This window comes from Trifolium pratense, linkage group LG1, assembly GCF_020283565.1.
Source record: "Trifolium pratense cultivar HEN17-A07 linkage group LG1, ARS_RC_1.1, whole genome shotgun sequence".
NCBI classification, from domain to species: Eukaryota; Viridiplantae; Streptophyta; class Magnoliopsida; order Fabales; family Fabaceae; genus Trifolium; species Trifolium pratense.
The window spans coordinates 34,216,512-34,239,133 of NC_060059.1; the positions used below are offsets into that span (position 1 = coordinate 34,216,512).

Sequence of the window (22,622 nt, forward strand, 5' to 3'; positions counted from 1 at the left end):
AACGAGTGTTCCTTTATAGCAATCGATCAAAGAAATCGAAAACAGCAAAACCTGAAATCAAGACATAACGAAGCAACGAAAAACCCTTAGAATCAAGAATTTCGAAATCGAAACATGATGAATGAACAAAAAGTAGAACGGAGAAACGAAGAAAGGAGAGAGAAAATAGAACGCGTCGAGCTATTGAATGAGAGAAAATTGATAGGACTGATGAGGTTTATATAGAAATTGGGGTCAGGATGCACGGTTACGATTAACCTGACGTGGACAATTTGACGGTGATGATATAATTAAACTGTTGACGCGTTTTCCAAATAATATGGCGGTGTGACAGGCTGGTAAAAGATTTCATCCAAAAAAAGGAAAAAGATTCTATATCGTTAGAATAGATCCTCTTTTTTTTTTTTTTTTTTTTCATGACAGAATATTTGTCACCTATCTAATAATCTTATTTCATCAACTTTCAATTACTCAAATATTTTTTATCTGATCCTACTTTATAATAAATTTTTGTGTACTTTATTATTTTTTTAATTCATCTTTATAATATTAAAAGAACTTCTCCTACAAAAATTTAGGATTTTTTAACATAAAATTAATTAATTGTGAATTTTCAAGTGCAAAAACTAAAAAATTCATATTTAATTCATCCATTATTAGAAAAAAAATTTACAAGAAATTCTTATAATGTACTAAACATTAAAGTGGAAAAAAATTTAAAATTTTGAATGACATACTGGAGTTGACTGAAAAGAAAAAATTATGACATAAAAGAAGGGACCAAAACTTACTGAAGTTTTTTATATGGATTACAAACAAAATTTGAGATATTTTTAAGCACAAAAAACATATTTAACTCTAATAATAAGCTAACGTATAAGGATAAATAAATAATATATTAATATAAATTTTTTTTTGACAATTATTAATATATGTTTTACTTTTACATCTTTGTTTAAATAAAATTTGTGTTTGTAATTTCTGTAAATTTAACTCAATTTTCTAGAACATCATATCATATATGTAGATGTCGAAGATCAAACTTAGACACTTTAAATATCTATTTTAAGGTGAAACTGTAACAACTAAACTATTTAAGAAAATTGGTTAAATATATTTTTAATCTTATATTCTGCTCTATATTAAACAATAGTTTCTACATTTTAAAAATTGCGTAAAAGATCCTATAATTTATTTATGTTATCAATTTTTGGCCCTTCCGTCTATTTTGTGTGGGCTTTTTTTAATGAGTTGGCCAATAATGAGTTGACATTTTAATTTTTTATCTTAAGGGCGACCTCTTTTGATGAAACAGCTCTATCTAAACTATGTGTACTTAGAATGTTCATTGCTAGGGACTATGTAGTTTTATTTTTTTGACGAAAGGGATTGTGTATAACCATGATTCCAAAAGACTCGTAGTAAAAACTAATTTTTTATCACATATTAAAACTTGTGTCAAAGACATACATTCAAATTTTAAGTTCAAATTTATAATAAAATTATAGAATATTTTTTGTCGGGTAATCTAGTTGCGAATTTTCACTCTTAAGATGGATAAATTGAGTGATTGAGATTCGAACTCCGATTCATATATATAAAATGTGATATCTCTACTAATTGAGTTAAACTCATAAGACAAAAATGAAATTTTTCTATTAACTGAACTAAACTCATGTAGACAAAAATAAAATTTTATCTAGAAAATATATCTTAAATGCAAAAAAAAAAATAGTTTTTAACTCCAAGAGATTAATTTCGTCAAAAAAAAAATGCAAGAGGTCTTGAATTCAAATTGTCCCTCTTAGAACAAGATAAATATAAATATTATTATTTGTTAAAAAATATAAATACTCGTATTATAAACATTCTATAGACTCGTTTGGTACATATGATATTATAAAAACATGATAAAATAAGAAGTTGAATATAAATATGGGTGGCGTCTAGGGTGAGGGATCTATTAAGTCCCTCACCGGTGAGGCACTAAAATAATACCATCAGATCTAATTAACGGTTTAGATTTTATAGAAATTAAAATAAGAACTCCTACCCATATTTACACACAATCCTAACCCTATCTCTTCCCCATATGCATCATGGTCCGCTCACAAAATCTGTAGAAAATTGTTTCTCTCTGCAAGCAACGCATACAACACCGATCAAAATTCTGTTGGGCAAGCTTCTTACAGAACAACAACCCCCATATTCAAAAAAGAAACAAAAAAACATGTTTGTTCTTTGCAAAGTTTTCATGGTTGTACCAAAGGTGCACTACCTAAATTCAAAAGTTCAAACACAGCTCAGAAAAATTGATAGAATAAAAAGACATCAACTACACTGATTCTTTTTTCCGTGTTCTTGTTATTGATTTTGTTAATAAGGTGTTTAATTGATGAAATTCAAAGACCATTATCGATTATCCTTTGCATTAAAGTTAGTTTTTACAATTTTATCATAAAAACTAAACTGCCAATTGAGTCACACCTTAGAAAATAGAAAGTAATTTTGTAACAAGTTCTTTTATTTGTAACAAGGTGGTCACCATTAATATATTTTATGCTTCCACATAGCCGAAAAAGATAATTTTAAGGGTAGTTAGTAATCACTAATGTTCAGGCGGTGGTGGAGAGATAAAGGAACAGAACGGTGAAAGAAAACGGGCAGGAAAGGGAGAGAATGAGATCTGTGAGAGAGAGTGAAAAATTGTGTGTGGAGATGAATTATTAGATCAAGCAGGCCTAATCAATCTGATGGTTAAAATAAATGGTACACCGGTGAGGGACTTAATAGATCCCTCATTCTAGAATCCACCATAAATATGACAGTATAATTTTATCTTATTATTTCTTTCCGGTGCACCAATCAAGTCTTTTGTACCTTGAATAAGAAATTTATCCTTTTTTTTTTTCCTTGATGTGAGAAAAAACCATATTTTAAATACAAAAATTAGTAGTTTTTTATTATTTCTTAATCAAAATACTCTAACAACATTTGGCAAGTTAGAACCTTTTCTAAATCATATGAACAAAACATCACTCATGTAACTGAGCTGAACTCATAAACAACAGTATTCAAGAAATGATCCGAAACATTTTGAAACAATGTCATCATAAGTTTCACAACAACCCTACAACAAATTTGAATGGCAAAACGCTCTTCACTTCACTCATTCACACCCTTTCCAATCCAAACCAAAACGAGTTTGATGAATCCAAATGGAAGAATGAACAACAACTAGAAGAAGAAAATTCTGCGTTTCAGATTTCTCATCCTTGGCCTGAATGGGTAGACTTGATGGAATGTTTGCTTAAAAAGGGTCATTTTCATGCAGAGGGTAACCCATTTTTGAATCCTAATTTGGGTTCTAAAGAATCAAATCTTATTAGAACTGCTTGTCTTAATTTTGGTAGAGACAATTCTCATTTTTTAAGGTAAATAAAAATGTATTCTTTTTATGTGATTTGGGTTTGTTTTGTTTGTGAAAAGGGTTGGTTTTGAATGTGATGTTTAGGTATGTAGGCAAGGTGTTTGTGTTTATAACTATGTGACATTGATAGTGTAATGAAAAAATGATTGTCTTGTTTCAATTCACAATCACTCATGTCCTGTTTGGATAAACACAAACGCTTATAAGTGTTTGTGTATAAGCTGTTTCTATGATAAAAGATCAAATAAAGAGAAACTGTTTTGATATAAGCTATAAGCTATTTTCATAAACTATAATGGGGAGCTTATGAAAATCAGAAAACAACTTATGTACTTGTTTTAAGCTGTTTTCATAAGCTCTTTCATCAACAGTTTCGCACGTGCTTATGCTAGTAGATTAGCTCAAATAAGCCAATCCACACAAATGTCTGGTCTGGAATGGATGAACTGATTTAAAGAACCGTTGTGATAAGAATGTGTGTTATTTATTACTGATTTGGAATTTAGAGAATTATTGAGAAGGAAAGAAGAGAGCAAGAGGAGCTGTTGTGTGGAAAGGATATAGTGTTATCACTATTCTTGTTAGTTGATTTTTGTTGTTGAAAGTGTGCCGGAACCTGGTTACCGAAAGAACATCTAATGTTATGGTCACACCCAATTCATAAATTAATATTTTAGCTTGTTGGCTGCATATTATTTTAGTTGATTGAAATGAATGGTACTAGAACTTTAATTTTTAGTTCAGAACTTACCACTTTATAGGTATGTGGGTTCAAATAGGGAAGAACATGTGCTCCAAATGAACTTGCTAATTTTTAAGGCTGTTAGGATGTAATTTATTTTGTGAAGGCTGGGTTTCTGTTCCTTGAAATAGCCAAAATGATGGAAAAAAATAGGGAGTATATAAAAGTAAAGATTATTATAAAGGACGCAGGCATTAGACTTTTAGTTCTTACGTGTGGAAAAGCACATCACATACTTGATGCTTTTGAGTTTGATTTAGAAAATTCGGAAGAGATAAACATGTGTGTATTGATTGGTGATAGGAATACTTCAAGATTATCTACACCATCGACATGGCCATGAACATAGGCCCGGTTTGTAATGCGCTATTTCTATGACAAAAAATAAAATAAATTCAAATTGTTTTCATATAAGCTATTTTCATTAGTTATTCTAGAGAGCTTAAGGAAATAAGCTAAATACAACTTATAGAGATAAGCTCAAATAAGTCAATCTAAACATGAATATAGTGTGTTTCAGATATATCTTCCTATTCCATTTTCAATGCTATTGACATTTTGTGCAAAACATTGTAATATCAAATGCAGTAAACTGTAATAGGAGTCAGAAGTCATGCTGCACCTTAAAAAGTTTATTCCAATTATGAGAAAATATAACAGTGTGACTTTTCTAACCTTTCTATATGTCATAGATCATGGCATAACATTTTAGATTCCATAGCTGTAGATATTACTCGATCATAAGGTTGTAACTTGCAAGAAAAAAAAAAGGCTTGTTATTTAACATACTATATCTAGTCTTGTTGCGAGGTAAACATAATTTCCTTAGAAATAATTTTCCAAATGACTTTTCTTTCCAGGTTTTTGTCTCGAAAAGATATAGGAGTTATTGTAACATTTGGATGTCCAAGCTTAGATAGGAAAGTGGTTAACTCAGGAAAGCGTCTGAGAGCACATGTTGGCATTGATGAAGGAAATGTTGGTGATGACCATGTTTCTACAGTCATTTACTTTTGTTTATTGCATAGTTCACAATTTTGCTTTTACATATATCAGTTTTTTCCTTACTTCACTTCACCGATGCTTCAACCAGGTCTGCAGCTCGTGCAATTTGAGGGGAAACTGTGAAAGGGCATTCGTCATAGCACGCGAAGATGAAGGCGGAAGAATGGTGGATGTTATGCGTATTATTTTGACATATGGACTTGACCCAATTATTGGTTCAGTTGATAACAAACCATCTCTAAATAAAATGGTAAAAGAATCTGTGAGAAGACTACTGAAAAAGATAGTAGAGTGCAGTGCTGAAGAAAAAAACCCCAATTTTTCAGACACCAATGAGGTTGCTGTCGAAGAAGTTCATCGTAATCCACAAGATAAAGGCAAAAAAGGTGTTCCAATGAAGCAAGGCGATTGGCTTTGCCCCAAGTATGGCTTTATTTCCATGTATTGTAAAAAACTTGCACTACTTTTGTCTCTTACACTTGTTTACGTTTTTGTTTCAAATTCATTGCTAGTTGCAATTTCCACAACTTCGCTAAAAATATCAAGTGCTTGCACTGTGACAACTTCTGTGAGGAAAAAATCAAGCAATTGAAGGAGGATAACAATCACTTACCTTTGAAGAAGGGAGACTGGATCTGCGACAAGTAATGGCTGTTCATCATATCATGTAGATTTATGTGACTAGTGATTAATTTCTAAGTAAGGCTATTAATTTGATATACGCAGATGCAACTTCCTCAATTTTGCAAGGAATACAAGATGTTTGCTATGTAAAGAAGGGCCTTCAAATCGTCGCATTAATCCAGGGGAGTGGGCATGCGAGTCGTAAGTATTTCTTATTGAATAAACCATCAATTTAGTCCCTAAAGTATCACTCTCTTCCATTTAGTCTCCAAGTCCAACATCTTCATAGAAGGGACTAAATTCACAGACTTTATATACTCTATGGATTACTTAGTAATTTTATTAATTTTGGGATTAAATTGAAGAGAGAGTGATAAGGCCAAATTGATGGTTTATTTTATTTCATATATTTTTGTTATACATGGTACTGAAATGAAAACACCGTTTGTGTAGGTGCAACTACATCAATTTCAGAAGAAACATGGTTTGCCTTAAATGTGATCATAGAAGACCTAAAGTGTCAAATGCTTCAAACAATTCCCTTCAACCACAGGGAGAAGATGGCAAAACAAACATTGCTGGATATCGATTTGATGATGGTAACAAAGAATTGTCAATGGCGTCAGAAAGAAAAAGTAGGAAAAGAGATTCACATAAGTGGAGATTTGTAGAAAATGGAATTGAAAATCACAATTACTTAGAGAACTCAAATGACACTACAGAAGTTTTAGATTTTCCTATTGCTGGAGGTAAGACTGGCATGTTTGAGGCACAAAGGGGAGAAGCATATAAGAACGAGTCGCCAGATCCGCACAGAAAGCATTCGTGGCAAAGTGAAACCGATAACGAGCTTAGTTCTTCTGATAACTCGAGTACCGATGATGAAGAGATGGCTGAATGGTTTGGAAAGGGTAAGAATGCAAGGTAGAACTCCAGGAAGAGAGATTTTATGACCATACTTTTTATATTTGTATGAATCATTGAATTTTATGGATAATACTAAAGGCAATATATATATAATTTTTGGTTTTCATTTTTAAAAATTTATGTTCATTTTAAATTTGCCAACACGGAGATGGAAGACTCATCTTGTGAATATTTGTGATAGAGAGAAATTGGAAAGTAAACTAGGAAGAATGAATTTTCAAAATTCATGTTTTTACATTTTCAGTTTTTTTTTTTTTTTGAAAATGCTAGATCTATTTCAAAAATTGTTAAAGAAGATAAAGATACATAGATGGTTGAATTTTCGAAGCTCGTAATATCTATTTTAAAAAGAAACTTGCGACAGTCCAAACTATAAGCTCATGTGCTGTAATGTTGCTCTTTTAGATCCCGTTTAAATTGACTTATTTTTAAGCTTATGAAAAATAGCTTATGCAAATCAATAAAGTTATAAAATTGTATCTTCATATGCAAATCATAAGTTTTTTTCATAAACATCCTTGACAAGCTTGTGAATAATATACATATCAGTTTATTTATTTGCATAAATTGTTTTGCATAAGCTAAAAAATAAGCCTCCTCCCAGACGGGCCATAAGACCACAAATGCTGGTTTCTGTATTTTGTGAAAAGATTGTAGAAAAAAAGAAAAAAATTGCTAATAATTAGTAACTAGTTCTAGATTGCTTTGATAAGAATATCGTAAACTTATGGAAGAACAAGTGAGCTTCTATAACATACATATACAACACCTTCATTCAACAATGTATCTGCATAATAAGTAATTAATAGCAGTACATTGACCATTTTACAAAGATGCTTTTACACTGATATATCATTTTCTGAAGAAATTTGTCAATGATTTAGCATTAAACTCTTTCTTGAAGTACCTTGTCATAAATTCGTTGAGTGTGAAATCTCTATAAAGAGCAGGTTTCTCTGCTGATGTTAGCTCCGGTAAAGGTCCGAAGAGCTTCTCTCTGTTACCCGGGTTGAGGAAAACGGCAATTGAGACTCGTGGCTCGTTAGAAGGATTGGCTAACACCCGATGATCAGCACTCTTATACTCCTCATTAGAAACCATCTGAGACACAAAATGATGAATGTAAGAAATCCAAAGTAAAACCTTTTCCCTTCCTTTTAAAATTTACATGTATATTCATAATGTGCAAAATATTTCGTACGTATTGCTCAAAAACAAAAGACGAAAAGAAAGATTCTATAACATTTCCTATAATCTTGTTAAATTTTTACTATTTCCCATGATGTATTTTCAAAAGCAATTAAAATAAAATGGAGAGAAAGTAAATATATTTGACCTGAAGTAAATCTCCAATGTTGATAACCAAAGCTCCATCAACAGGCTTGACATCAATCCAACCATGTTTGGACCTAACCTGTAAGCCACCAATATGATCCTGCAACAATACAGTCAATGCCCCCGGATCTGCATGGGAATTGAGTCCAACAGTAAGATTAGGCTGAGGGCAAAACGGGTAATAGTGGCCAACCATCACCCTCCCTTGCGACAAGCCCAATTCCGGGAGCCTTTCTGCGCCTAATCCCAACCCTTCACTCAACAAACCCAGCAAAATATCTCCCACGCGAACCACTTCTCTATCCCACTCCATCACCTCCTTCCTGCACACCTCCGGAATCTCCTTCTCATCTGCTGGGACCGGTCCCATCTTAAGCTGCGAAATTCAATCAAAATAATGATCAAATGCCATTTCACTCCATCTTTCGAGTGTGGGAGTGAGACTCACATATATTTCACTCGATCGGAGTATCAATAAATGTTGGAAATAACTCAATAAGAGAGAGTATTTTTAGCTGCCCTCGTTTTCTTAATGTATTTTTCAACTTTCTTGTGAATCAATTAATAGTCCTTATAAGTTTAACTCATTTGATACGAAGATCACATTTTATATATCGGAGTTTAAACTCTTAACCCCCTATTTATTCATGTTTAAAAATGAAATTCTAGCCAATAGACTACTTAACAAAACAAAATTAATTAAGTGAACATGCGGACAAACTAGTTAATGAGCTCATCTATAACGAATCTTTAGGGAAAACCGAACCCGAATTCGATATATACAATAACCTGAAGTGTGTCACGCCAGCTGGCAGCTTTAGAAGTGAAAAGATCAACATTTGATATATAAGATACACCGGTCCCCATCTCCCTACGGTACACCTGCGCTCTAACCTCCACAGGCTGTTCATGAAACGCTTTGATAGCACCAATAACACTTTGCATCAATTCCAGAGATACACCATGGTTAATCACCTGAAAGAATCCAACAGTACTCGCCGCATGACGAATCTGATCAACGACAGCAGCGCGGGAGGAGTGAACAGCAGAGAGGTCAATTGTGGGGATTTCTTCTAGTTCGGGTCCAGAACCTGGAGCGAGATCGGATAACGTTTCGGGTGGATGAATGAAGATAGAAGGGATGGTTTTGACACCGGAGTCTATTAGGCCTTTAACGCCGGCTTTTGTTTCGTCAAATTGTTTTACTGCTTTGAGACGGTCGTAAGGTGGAGATGTGGTGGTTGGTGGTGGAGAAGGAGTGGCAATTGGTGATGACATTGTTGGAAAATTGGAGGAATGAGTGAAGGAAGTTTATGTGTTTGGTGTTGGTTTGGAGTTGAAGGAAGAGATAAGCGGTTGAGTTGAGTAGGATAAGTTACACACTCAGTTCCAAACGGTTGTACATGACGAGGATTGATTTTGAATTTTGAGAATGGATTTTTCTACATTTGTCAAATGAGAGACCAAGGTAGTTTTGCTATTTTTGGTAACTTAAATGTTTTTTCATGCAAAAGATATAAATAAAAATTTGTCAACAAAAGTTGGTATATTTGATGTAAAATTTTGACCAAATACATTAACTTTTTTGTTGACCGGTTTATATATTGGGACGGAAGAATCTAAAAGATAAAATTTCTTTTATACTCCCTCCGTCCCACAATGAGTGACACAAGCAATAAAGAATATTTGAAGCTCGTAATATCTATTTTTAAAAGAAACTTGTGACTGTCCTAACTTCAAATTACTGCCCAAACTCTAAGCTCGTGTGCTAATAATTAGTAACTAGATATAGATTGCTTTGATAAGAATATCGTAAGCTTATGGAAGAACAGATGAGTTTCTATTATGCAACAGCTTTATTCAATAATGTATTTGCATAATAAGTAGTAGCAGTACAGTGACCATTGTACAAAGATATTTTTACATTGATATATATCATCAGCAACCAGTGTTATGTTATATATACATCATTGTCTGAAGAAATTTGTCAATGATTTACCATCAAGCTCTTTCGTGAAGAACCTTGTCATAAATTCGTTGAGCGTGAAATCTCTATAAAGAGCCGGTTTCTCTGCTGATGTTAGCTCTGGTAAAGGTCCAAAGAGCTTCTCTCTGTCACCCGGGTTGAGGAAAATGGCAATTGAGACTCGCGGCTCGTTAGCAGGATTGGCTAATACTCGATGATCAGCACTCTTATACTCCTCATTAGAAATTATCTGGGACACAAAATGACGGATGTGAGAAATCCAAAATAAAAAAAAGAAAGTAAAATGTTTGGCATTATGACACAATTACAAAACAGTAATTGCTCTCCCTCCTGTTGCTCATAATCCCCTTCAATCTCACCGGAAGATATCTTCTGGTAGTGTATATTCTACCGGAAGTTATCTTCTGTTTTCTTGAGCAACACGGCGGTAGAAGAGCAATTACCTTACAAAACACCACATTGGCCACTACCCACTGATTCAGTCAAAACACAGGGCAAACCTTTTCATCTTCCACAAAGTATTTCATACTATATAGCATTACTCAAAAAGAAAAGACAAGGAAAGATTCTAAAATACTTCCTATAATCTTGTTAAATCTTTACTAGTTCCCATGATTTATTTTCAAAAGAAATAAAAATAAAGAAAATATATTTGACCTGAAGTAAATCTCCAATGTTGATAACCAAAGCTCCATCAAGAGGCTTGACATTAACCCAACCCTGTTGAGTCCTAACCTGTAAGCCACCAATATGATCCTGCAACACTACTGTCAATGCCCCCGGATCTGCATGGGAATTGAGTCCAACAGTAAGATTAGGCTGAGGGCAAAACGGGTAGTAGTGGCCAACCATCACCCTCCCTTGCGACAAACCCAATTCCATGAGCCTTTCTGCACTTAACCCCAACCCTTCACTCAACAAACCCAGCAAAATATCTCCCACACGCACCACTTCTCTATCCCACTCTATCACCTCCTTCCTGCACACTTCAGGAATCTCCTTCTCATCCGCTGCAACCGGTCCCATCTTAAGCTGCGAAATTCAATCAAAATAATGATCAAATGCCATTTCAATTTGAAGATTGTATGTCTCTAAAATTTCAAAATAACTTCTGAAATTGAATTAGTTGAGCACATTAGTCCCATGAGTGATAATTTTAATCACTCAAACAATCTTGCAATTTTAGAAACTATATTGATGATTCTCTTTTAAAATAATTTCTATTTATGCACAATTTTATTAATGAAAAACACTATTTAGTCATTTTAGTTTGAGTAACAATGATCAAAGGTATCAATCAACAGATACAATTTAAGAACTTAAGGAAAAGCAAGCCTCTAGAGCTTAAGAACTTGAGAGAGTGATACTTAGCAGATACAATTTAAGTAACTATCAATCAACAAACAGAATTAACTAACATTAACTAACTGTTACGCGTTGTATTTAACTAACATAAACTCATTCTTGTAATACATGAAATTGTCAAAAAAGTTTCAACTCACGTCACTTCTATCTAAATATATCGAACAGCAGTTACAGCCTCAACCGTCCAATACATATAACATATTATGCAACGTCCGATCTTAAACTGACAATCAAGATTAATTACTGTGTATAACCTCGTGATAGTTCTACAGCAGCAAGTCTAAATCCAAATATATCACGATATAAACCATTTTTTTTTTTGGCATTTCACCACCAGTTTTATCTGGTCCGGGGTCACTTATGGCATCAAGTGGTTCCAATCCAACCCATCACGATCGCAGTTGCGCGGATCGAACCGTGGTCCTCCGTACCAGGGTCAATCACCACTGAACCAACTAACCATTGGTGATATAAACCGCTTTACTACCAACTAACTTTTAACTTACACCATCAATTTACACAAAATCAATTTTTATTACCACAAATCCAAACATGCACTTAAATTAGATTACTCTGTTTGAAATCAAATTACTAAACAGTATAACTAAAACTAAACACACATGAGGGAATTCATTTCCGTTTGATACGAACCTGAAGCGTATCGCGCCAGCTGGCAGCTTTAGAAGTGAAAAGATCAACGTTAGATATATACGATACACCCTTCCCCATCTCCCTACGGTACACCTGCGCTCTAACCTCCGCAGGCTGTTCATGAAACGCTTTCATAGCACCAATAACACTACGCAACAATTCCGGCGCCACACCATGGTTAATCACCTGAAAGAATCCAACAGTACTCGCAGCATGATGAATCTGATCAACAACAGCGGCGCGGGAGGATTGAAGATTAGAAAGATCAATTGTTGGAATCTCCGGTTCGGGTCCGGATCCTGGAAAAAGGTCAGATAGGGTTTCGGGTGGATGAATGAAGATAGAAGGGATTGTTTTGATACCGGAGTCGATTAGGTCTTTTACGCCGGCTTTTGTTTCGTCGAATTGTTTTACGGCTTTGAGACGATCGGAAGGTGGAGATGTGGTGGTTGGTGGTGGTGAAGGAATTGCGATTGGTGATGACATTGTTGTGAATGAGTTAAGGAAGGTTTTGGAGTTGAAGGAAGAAATAAGCGATTATTAAGTAGGAAAAGTTGTACACTTAACTCAACCATGTGATTGGATTGATTTTGAAATTTGAGAATGGAGTTTTCTACAATTGTCAAATGAGACGAGGGTTGTTTTGCTTTTTTTGGTAGCTTTTCTAACACGTAGATTAAGACCCCTGGATTCCTCGTAGGTAAGAACGAAGAAGATTCCATGCATTAGATCTTGACCGTTAATTTAAAATTGAACTTTGAAACAGATTTAAGACCTAGATTAATTATAGTGTCCTATTCTAAGTATGGGAAATCCAATTCCATGACTAATTTCAAGTGCGTACACTCCGTTACATATATATTTGAATATGTACTCTCTATATTGTTGACATGAATAATCCATCCACTAATAGTGATTAATATAAAAATTAATAAATATTAATCGTGGATTTATTAGAATTATTCATCTTAGCACTTGAGTGACAAAGTAGACGGCCCGTCCCATTTAAGTTCATCCAAAAGGGGGCGGACTTGGGACGGGCTAATTTAGGTGTCCGAGCTCAAACTCCAAGTCTGTCCCGTTTTTGACGAGTTGGCGAGTTAATGGGCCGGCCCGCCAAACAATTTTTTTTATTTATGTTTTTTCCTAGTGATAGTAGTATTTACTACATGACAGGCCATCCCATCCCATTTTTTAAGCGGGTTAGGCGTGGCAGGCCAACTTAAGAGATCTCATTTTATCATCCTACTGATTCTGGGGCGAACCCTACGAAATTACCAGAATAACTTGTCCGCTACTTAGGTAGCGGACACCCCTCAAAACACCCTACCTTTATAACATCCGCTACTTAAGTAGCGGTTTATAACTTCAGCTACTTAAGTAGCAGAAGGGTAAAATTGGAAAGTCATAGGGCACACGAGTAACCGGTAGGGTGGCAAAAGTAATTCTCCCAACTTAAAGCACCAAGCCTAAATTATTCGTCCAGTCCATAAAAATTACGGGTTAAACTGATAGTCCCAACGGATCCGACCCGTTTTATCATCCTTATCCCAACATATGTAGTGAAGAATCCCCTTAAAATATAAAGATACAGAGTTATTGATTGATAATATAAAATTACTAGTGAGTTCCATTTAGTAAATACTATTGTTGAGGTGTTGAGTTTGAGAGATTAAGTGCTTATTGAGTACTATTATTAAAACTTTTTCAAATAAGTGATATGTACACAAGAAACTCACTCAAATACCCAAAATTGAATTTCGCCAGATGCTCAAAAGTTAAGAACTCTACATTCAAGATCCGGATTGAGTGAGACAAATAATTCCCATGACTGATAATGTAGACGTGTTAAATTGACTTTAACCATAAGATTGTTATCAACTGTTAAATGCCCTTTTGATTGAAATAAGAAAATAGGAGGGGGAAAACTCGTGTAACAAAAGTAATTCATGTAGTCAAATTATTTAGCTACAACACCAATCAATATCTATATGCCTAGTGAATGATTATGTTTTGATGATTGAATGTCCTAACTAGATCATCAATATAAAGAAGTTTAATGATAGACCAAATAAAAATGCAAATTTGTATATCTAAAAGTATATAGTACATAACTGGGTTGAGAACAACCATTTCAAGTCTCCATACCCTCTAATGTGGTTAACAGTAAGGGAACAGCAATATCCATAAATCATTCAATCTCCTCAATTAAACATTTTCCTCTGGTTTCCGCTTTTTTGTTCAATATTTTAGCCTTATTACTCCCCTGAAATTCCATGGCTGATGTCTTTTCTGCCATTACAATGGCTGCTAAAGAAGACCAAGCTTCCTCTGGCTGCTCATGAACCCAACACATGATGAAATATATCTTCCTTTCTGCCTGCTTAATACTACTTCTAATCTCATTCCTTCTCGACTTTCTTGGCTTTTCTGATTTGGCCTCCTTTTCTCCTTCTTGAATCAACCGACGCATGTCGCAAAGAGCGCACACCATAGCAGGACTTCCCAATGAAAGTAGACTGATCACATCATCAATGACACCTAAACCGAATTGCAGCCCACCCATGTTTCTGTAAGCTGGAGAGCATACCTGCTCCAAGCAATGAGTGAGGGCTTCCAGTACAGTCTCTGGCTGCCCACCTTGACCCAAAACTGAGGACACGCTCAACACAACCATGACTGACCCTATAGGATCTGACCTCCAATCTCCGTTGTAAAGGCGAAGAGTGAAGCAGTAGCTGTATAAAATATCAACTAAGTGAACAGTTAAAAGAGGTGATGGCTCTTTGGAACTAAGGCTACTAAGAGGAGGTAGAGGAACCTCAGGACCGAGAGGAATTTCGCTTGATTCATTAATTTCAGTTTCATTTACAATTACAGATTCCTGCTCTGAAAGAGGTTGAACAAGTTGCGTTCCTTCCTTACTAAGACGAATTTCTTTGGCAGAAAGCTTTGACCACCATGGATCCCATGGTGTGATCATCTTGCTCAATTCCCCAGAAGCAATAGCTCTTTGAAATTGTTTCTTCTCTTCAAGTGATAAATCATCCAAATTGATTTCTTGTCCTGTAGGGAGTTGAAAATCAAATCAGCCTCACCCAACCGGGATCGCAATTTTTTTACTAGTGGTGCAGGGGTAGACAGTTAGAAAACACAAGCAATAAAGAATAAGTATTCAATAGGTACATACCTGACAATATTTTTTCCATTGTTTCCTCAGACAAAGTTGAATCTTCAAAAGCTGAGAAAACAATCAGATAGAAATTCAGTACCTTTCTTTATTGGTATACTTTGGGAGTTAATAATTAAAACCTCAAAAACTCTTCCAACATGATCAAACACAATAATAAATGCTCACTTTTTGATGTGATAATTTATTCACAAAATTATATTCATTATTAAATGATTAACAATGCTAGGCTGCACTAATTCTAAATGAAATCTCTTCATCCATGTTGTCCATTTCCTCTTAAATGATTAACAATGCTAGGCTTCACTAATTCACAATAATGAAAACAAAGCAAAAAGTACGGATGACTTACAATCCTCATCCATGTTGTCCATTTCCTCTTCTGAATGAAATCTTTTCAGTATGTCCAACATTTTATGTTTGGTTTGTTCATTAGGTTGCATTTGCTGGAGTTCTTGAACTACATTTTCTTTCATGAAGGATTCAGTACAACGAAGACTATGAGACTGTAAAAATTACAATAAAAGGGATCAAAACTACAGCAGTTCATAACAACCAAGGAACAAGAATTAAAATCAGCGTATCTGTAGAGAAGAGTGAATTACCAATTTAGTACCAGAAATTATTATAGATATCAGGCAAATTGTTCCCTGATACTAATGAAATTAAAAAAATATCCCTGATATTAAAGATCCTTGATCACATTAATCTTTCCGGGTCGGTGCTTTAGTCCCAAACATTGTCTTGGAGGGGCTAATGTGATCAACGATTTTTAATTCCATACAGATTGATTTGAAATTTCATTAATTTCAAGAACCAGATGATTTAATCCTTTACAATTTCAGTAATCAAATTGATGATTCATTCATAGAAAAACCATGTGAGCAACACCAAATTTACAAAATTTCATCAAAGTATAACCATTGCAAAATAAGAGTTGTCGTCGCATCATTGGATCAGGACCAAAGTAAATTAGGCACGATACACACATATGAAGATACAAAGATACATGCACAGAAACAAGGCAGCTACTCTAAAAGAACAGTACACTGGTTTGATATCCTTATCAAAATATATCTTCTAAAAGTGAAATGCAATGGTAAACAAAGTAAGCATACTTCCTTAATCAGTAAATGTTTTGTCCAAAATATTTGTAGCATATATATTATTGACTGTTGAGTCTTGACATGTTAGTGCCACATAAGATTATGTAAAATCACCTAGTTAGTTAATGGTGTTAGGTCACACAGAACTTTACAACCCAAATTAAACATGACCAGCTCAAATATACTAAAAGGAAATTTTACTTACTTTATAACATGGGAGGGAGCAGTATCGTGAATTGCATCGAGGACATGTGTATTGGGAGAACTGCTTCTGACATCTGTTTTTGTATGGAAAAAGGTAAAAAAGAGAGCATTTGATCAGTACACTTACTAAGAAATAAATATTTGAAACAAATCTAAATAAATTATCAAATTTCATTGCAAAGGCTAACACAACATAGAAGATACGATTTAACTTGAGTTGAAAATCCAAACTATTCTGCATACAAATTCCGTGATAGAGCCAATAATGCTTGTAAGTTTCAAAAGTTATTCTAGAAGATTACTATCCATCTTTTGGCAAGTCTCATGGCTTACATCACGAGAGTAAGCATAATTTCTTTTAACCATTAGTCTAAGTAAATTTATTTCAACTACACATGACATGACACGCGGCCCGACTCAACTACCAAGCTAACATCTGAAAGTAAAACTAGCGAAAAAATAAGTAAATATCAGCGCATTAGTTCTAATAAAGTTCACATATAAAAATAGCTCAAAGAAAACAGGATAATTATATTTCTCTTACATAAGATAAGATTTAGAAAATTAAATAAATGAAGAAAAAAACAAAACATGGGGAAACATTATTTAATTATGATCTCAGTCTAAAATATCTAATCTAATATGTTTAAAAAAAATATAACAAGTTCCAGAGAAACATACACATGACAGATTATTCGGGCAGAGTTCTGGGAGGAAGTAGAAGATTGATCAGATGTAACTATAGTATCTGCCATTATTCAAACACCGGTGCCAACAAGTTACTTTCCGTTGATTACCAACTAAAATCTTCTCCTTGAGAAGTCAATATTTCAGTTCCAGTCCAAGGTATTGGGATTGACACAGAACCCTATTACACAAAGGCCTTTGCTGAGTTGTGATGACTGATCAGAGTCTCCAATGAGCAATCAGCTTTCAACTACTCTTTCTTCTACTCCCAGGAGTCTGAAGCTTTGCAGTGGCATGTGATTTCTCAAAGTAAATAATCAAGTCCATTTGAACTTCTGCTGGGGGCTTCTCATTATTCTTAGTAATTTTCTATAAAAGTAATCACAAACCACTTAGTCAAATCATCTTAAAATGTTCAATCCGCCATTTTCTCACACATAATCCGCATGCAATAAATCAACTAGAAATTAAACACATTGCACTTTATTTTCACATACAATTATATATAAAAAGGGCAACCTGTTGGTTTTATAAATCCCCTTACTTGGCAGGATCTAGAAAAGGGTTGGACCTATTGTGGATCTCTTTTTTCTCTTCAGGAAGCAATGTTGTCAATTGCAGAGAGCAAAAAATAGAAACTTGATCAAATTCTGCTACACAGCCATGCTATGCTATAGCACCATTATAGCCACTATTTGATAACATTTTTTTACTAAAATAGCATATCGCAGTACAATAACGATTTGTTCAAAATCCGCTATGCCATAGCACTATAGCGCCTCTATAGTCGCTTTTTAACAACACTGGTAGGAAACCTTACATTGCATTTTCAAAAGGATGATTTCATGGCTAAACCTTACACTGGTATATGTAATGTTATTTGGGTAAATGTTAAAAAGTTGAGGATACACTATAAACACTACCAAAATTTCAATATTTCCTGATTTTAGGAGACAATGTCATCTAATATTCTAATGTTGATGCCTCAGTCTGATGTTATGGTTATAATATAGTGGCATTATGTCGTCAAAAGAAACTATCCCAGTTAAGCTTGATAGCACTTTTGCACCATATGACTAGACTCAACTTCAACAATGTAGATAACTTTTCAAGGCTCGAGCTCTGCCTCACCACAGTCAATCAGACTCTTATTACCTAGCTTAATAAGGTGTTTGCATTCAAACAACTGGGTAATGATACGGACCGAACTGCTACTATTACACTTAAGTCTCTAGTAGGTATTACGAAGCACCAATACGATACATTATTCTTAAAAACATATAGAACACGATTCTCTGAGGATACATTTATAAAAAAAAAAATTACAATAGTAAATATACGATAGAGCATCTATTCCCTTCCAAAATCCAAACTAAGTACAGAAGTTCATATATAAAAATTAGAAATAATTGTCTTGCTAAAAATTTAGTGTTTCTGCTTATGACACAGGTTCGTACACCAAAGGCTACTTATATATATATATATATATATATATTTTAAGACTTGATATCCAGCCCAAGGACCAACTAATCCGAGAGACACTAATCCCACTCTCCACTAGCAGGAGGGCCTATTTGAAGCCAAAATTTTGTTTTGTATGGACTAGCCCAACAACAATGGGAGTGAAACTGGGAGGATTCAAACCTGAGACCTTGCGAGGAGCATACTCCAAGGTCCCAAACCTTAACTATCATAACAGCCCATGTGGGTTTATTATTTATATATTATTCCAACATATAATTCAATCAAAACTAAGAAAGCAAAAAATTGTATATGCACAGTTTTTCTAAGAGGATAATCCACACAGAACATTTCACAAACATGTTATATGCATATTAAAGAGTAGAAAATGCGGAAATACTCACAGTGAACAAAGTAGAACAAAAAATGAAACCCTAATTCTTGATTCTTATATCTACTCCTTCCTAGGTGCAATCAACAAGATGGTATTCGCTTGTTTTATACGACAAATTCAAGTGAAGAGCAAATATTGTTGTAGAGGTTGAAGGTGTTTGAACATTTTATTCGCTACTCTTGAAGATACTAGACACAAAATAAAATAATTTTTTTGGAGCACTTTGATTTGGGCCTAAGTAATATAAAATAATAATGAATTTGCAGATCTAGTATTTGTTTACTACACCCCCGCCCATTGTCTCATTTTAATTTTGATTAAATCACCAAATTCGTCCATGACTGACTTTATAGGGCACCCTCAAATATGTTCTTTATTTTATGAATATTTTAAAATGTTTTGATTTGATCAAATTTTATTTATATTAGTCTTTTTTAGAGTATGTTAAAATATAGAGTTTGCACTGATCATTAGTTGGTTCAGTGGTGATTGACGTTGAACTTGATAGTGAGAATCGCGGTTCGATCCCCGCAACTGCGATCGAGAGGGGGCTGGAACCACTTGATGTCAGAACTGACCCCGAACCAGATTAAGCTGGTGGTGAAAATAAAAATAAAAATAAAATATTGAGTTTGCCGACAAACTCCATAAGTGGTTTACACAACTTGACAATTTACTAGAATCAAAAATAGTTTTGAAATATTTATAATTTTATGGACTTATTTAAGAGTGTTTTATAAAGTTAGAGCTTAATTGGTTTACTCTTTTTATTTACTGTATAATTCTTCTTTTTCATTCATGATTTTCACTTTTGAAAAATTATTTTCAGTGTAAACTATGCACCCCTGTCTTGCCTCTCATTCCTCCCAATACCATTTTCATATCTATCCTCTTTTCCCTCTTCCATTAAAATCTTTAAGAAAATAATTATGAGGCAACCTCGATTTCCTTTTTGGCAAATGAGAAAAGATTAAGGGCTCGTTTGGTGCACTGGATAGGAAGATAGAATAGTATAAAATTAACCTATCCTATTTAAATCTTTTGTTTGGTGCACTAATAGGAAAAAATAAACTTAACCTATTGTTAATCCTATCCTATTGACTCTTTGTTATTCTAATCCTTATTTTAAGCTAGGATAGCAACATGATAGGATTTGTTTATGCAACTCGCCTCTGCCTACCCTTCGATTTCAGCTCAATGCACTTGGATATATTTTTTTATTATTCATTTCACCATATTTATCCAACGTCTTGCAATCTTGCTTGCATATATTTTTTTAATCAGCAGTATTCTTTTTGATATTTGTCATTTTTCTTATAATATTTATTTGTTTTTTAAATATATATATATATATATGGTGAAATGTTAAATTATATCGGTATAACATTTGAATAATGTTACACCACTTAATAACGATTTAACGAATATAAATTTTACAAAATTTTGATTTTTGTAAAATAACGACATTTAATAAAAACGCATAAATCGTTAATTTTAATTTGTCTCGATAACATATCAAACGATTTTAGATTTTTGTAAAATTTAATATGGATGATCAATATGATATAATTTTTCAATTCAACGGTAAATTTTGTAAAATTTGTATTTGATTTATATTCGCTAAATTGTTATATTCGTTAAAGCATTATTGAACGGTACTATTATATTACTCAAATATTACTCCGGTGTAATAATACGAGAACTTATATTTAATTTCACAAATATAAGTTTGTCATTTAAGTATAATACTCCCTCCGGTCCTTATTATAAAAAAAAATTTGCTTTTTAGATTCATAAAATGTTTGATGTATCTAGTTAATAAAATGGTCTAAATACATCAAACATTCCATGAATCTAGAAAGCAAATTTTTTCTTATAATAAGGACCGGAGGGAGTAATATGTCTAACAAAAAAAAATTAATAATATGTCTTATCATGTCAATATCATGTGTGCACCAAACATAAGATATGATAAAGTAATGCTATCATCTTTCTTATCATGTGTGTATCAAACACATGATAGGATAAATATTTATCCTAATATCCTTATCCAACTTCTTATCATATCTTGTCTCTATCCTATCATGCGCACCAAACGGACCCTAAACTCTTAGTTGACACTCAGAAATATGGTGAAATTTCCACCACCACGAGGAAAGTCTCATGTTCCGTTTTAAAGAATCTATAAGGTTTCGTTTGATCAATCATATAGTTTTCATTTATCATGATTCAAGAGTCTATCATTGATCAACATATCATTCTCACACCTTTTATTCAACGACATATGATGCACCCATTTATTCACAAACTTTTAAAATAAAAAGGACCGACAAGAAGATAAACAAATGATAAAAAATTAGTTTACTGATAATATAAGAATGAATGATGGAAATTAGGGGATAAATGGAGGCCGGGAAATAATTATAGGCTCAAGCCATACAACTAATTCGCCGCCTAGGAGGCAACACCTCTATATAAAAACACCTACCAAAACAGGTCACTGGTCAAGAGTATTTAACCTTCGACATCTATCTAATTTAGGGACGGAGATAGAAGGGAACCATGAGAGGTCACAGTCTCACTAAATTTTTTCTAATTTTTTTTATAGTAGTATGTTGTTATACTATTAATTAATTTAATTTCACTTTAAGTCTCATATATTTTATTAAACTTATGAAACGGACCCCCTTTATCAATCCAATTTTTTTAGCTTTGTTGTAAATTTGATATCAGCGAATGTTTTCTCCCTAAAAATGGTGTTTCTTTTTTACTAAAAAAAAGTTATTTATTGTCTCAATATTCAATTTAATAACACAATATTATATTGTTTTAGACTAAAATTTATTTGTTTACACAATCTTAGTCTTGAAAATATTTAGTTGGACTTGGTGTGTTTCCTTAAGTGTTTATTTATTTATTTTTACAAATTTTCCATGTTGTTTTTCACTAAAATAGTCATAATTAATTTTCAGCAAACACATAATTTTTTTCATAATTATTATAACCACAAAATATAATTAACCAACCATAAATTAGTCCAATGTGAAAAGAGTTTTTTCCCCATTAAACAACAAATAATTGGTTAATTTGTTCATATTCAACGTCTATCCAGATATTATATAATTCTTGATAAATACACATGTTATAGATCCTAATTTATACATATGCTCGTTTGTTTATTTGATTTCCGTACTAAAATATGATTATAGTTCGTATTTTTTTTTGTTAGGTAACCTTAAAAATTTCACCCTTAAGGTGGATAAGTGTGGTGTCCGGGATTCAAACTCCAACCTCTATATATATATAAAACGCAATGTCATTTACCGATTGAGTTAAAGCTCATGAAAACTATAGTTCTTAATTTATTTATTTTTTGGTACATATAGTTGTTAATCTTTAATCTTAGAATAGAGCATATATATCCTGTATGATTAATTATTAAATTAATTCCATCTAGTTATTAATTGCTTCCAATTCCATCACGTAAAGAAGAGAAATATTATTTCAACACAAT

The 22,622-nt window shown here is 33.4% G+C and overlaps 4 protein-coding genes across 4 annotated transcripts; 1 reads left to right on the forward strand and 3 right to left on the reverse strand.

Moving 5' to 3' along the window:
- Positions 1-2,965: 2,965 nt before the first annotated feature.
- LOC123921790 (zinc finger protein VAR3, chloroplastic-like) lies at positions 2,966-6,834 on the forward strand. Its single transcript, XM_045974470.1, has 6 exons — positions 2,966-3,434; positions 5,033-5,150; positions 5,266-5,600; positions 5,690-5,821; positions 5,904-6,002; positions 6,255-6,834. The coding sequence occupies exons 1-6, from the start codon at positions 3,082-3,084 to the stop codon at positions 6,727-6,729; spliced, it is 1,512 nt and encodes a 503-aa protein (XP_045830426.1). The 5' UTR covers positions 2,966-3,081; the 3' UTR covers positions 6,730-6,834.
- Positions 6,835-7,428: 594 nt separating this feature from the next.
- LOC123921800 (1-aminocyclopropane-1-carboxylate oxidase homolog 4-like) lies at positions 7,429-9,761 on the reverse strand. The gene is made up of 3 exons (XM_045974482.1): positions 8,853-9,761; positions 8,065-8,439; positions 7,429-7,829 (listed from the first exon to the last, which is right to left on the reverse strand). The coding sequence occupies exons 1-3, from the start codon at positions 9,339-9,341 to the stop codon at positions 7,581-7,583; spliced, it is 1,113 nt and encodes a 370-aa protein (XP_045830438.1). The 5' UTR covers positions 9,342-9,761; the 3' UTR covers positions 7,429-7,580.
- Positions 9,762-9,881: 120 nt separating this feature from the next.
- Positions 9,882-12,807, reverse strand: LOC123921810 (1-aminocyclopropane-1-carboxylate oxidase homolog 4-like). Its single transcript, XM_045974494.1, has 3 exons — positions 12,067-12,807; positions 10,708-11,082; positions 9,882-10,279 (listed from the first exon to the last, which is right to left on the reverse strand). Exons 1-3 carry the CDS (start codon positions 12,550-12,552, stop codon positions 10,031-10,033), a joined length of 1,110 nt encoding a protein of 369 aa, XP_045830450.1. The 5' UTR covers positions 12,553-12,807; the 3' UTR covers positions 9,882-10,030.
- Positions 12,808-13,998: 1,191 nt separating this feature from the next.
- LOC123902628 (zinc finger HIT domain-containing protein 2) lies at positions 13,999-19,295 on the reverse strand. Its single transcript, XM_045952399.1, has 6 exons — positions 19,119-19,295; positions 17,248-17,622; positions 16,568-16,640; positions 15,609-15,762; positions 15,257-15,307; positions 13,999-15,132 (listed from the first exon to the last, which is right to left on the reverse strand). Exons 2-6 carry the CDS (start codon positions 17,319-17,321, stop codon positions 14,258-14,260), a joined length of 1,227 nt encoding a protein of 408 aa, XP_045808355.1. The 5' UTR covers positions 17,322-17,622; positions 19,119-19,295; the 3' UTR covers positions 13,999-14,257.
- Between the last annotated feature and the right edge of the window lie 3,327 nt (positions 19,296-22,622).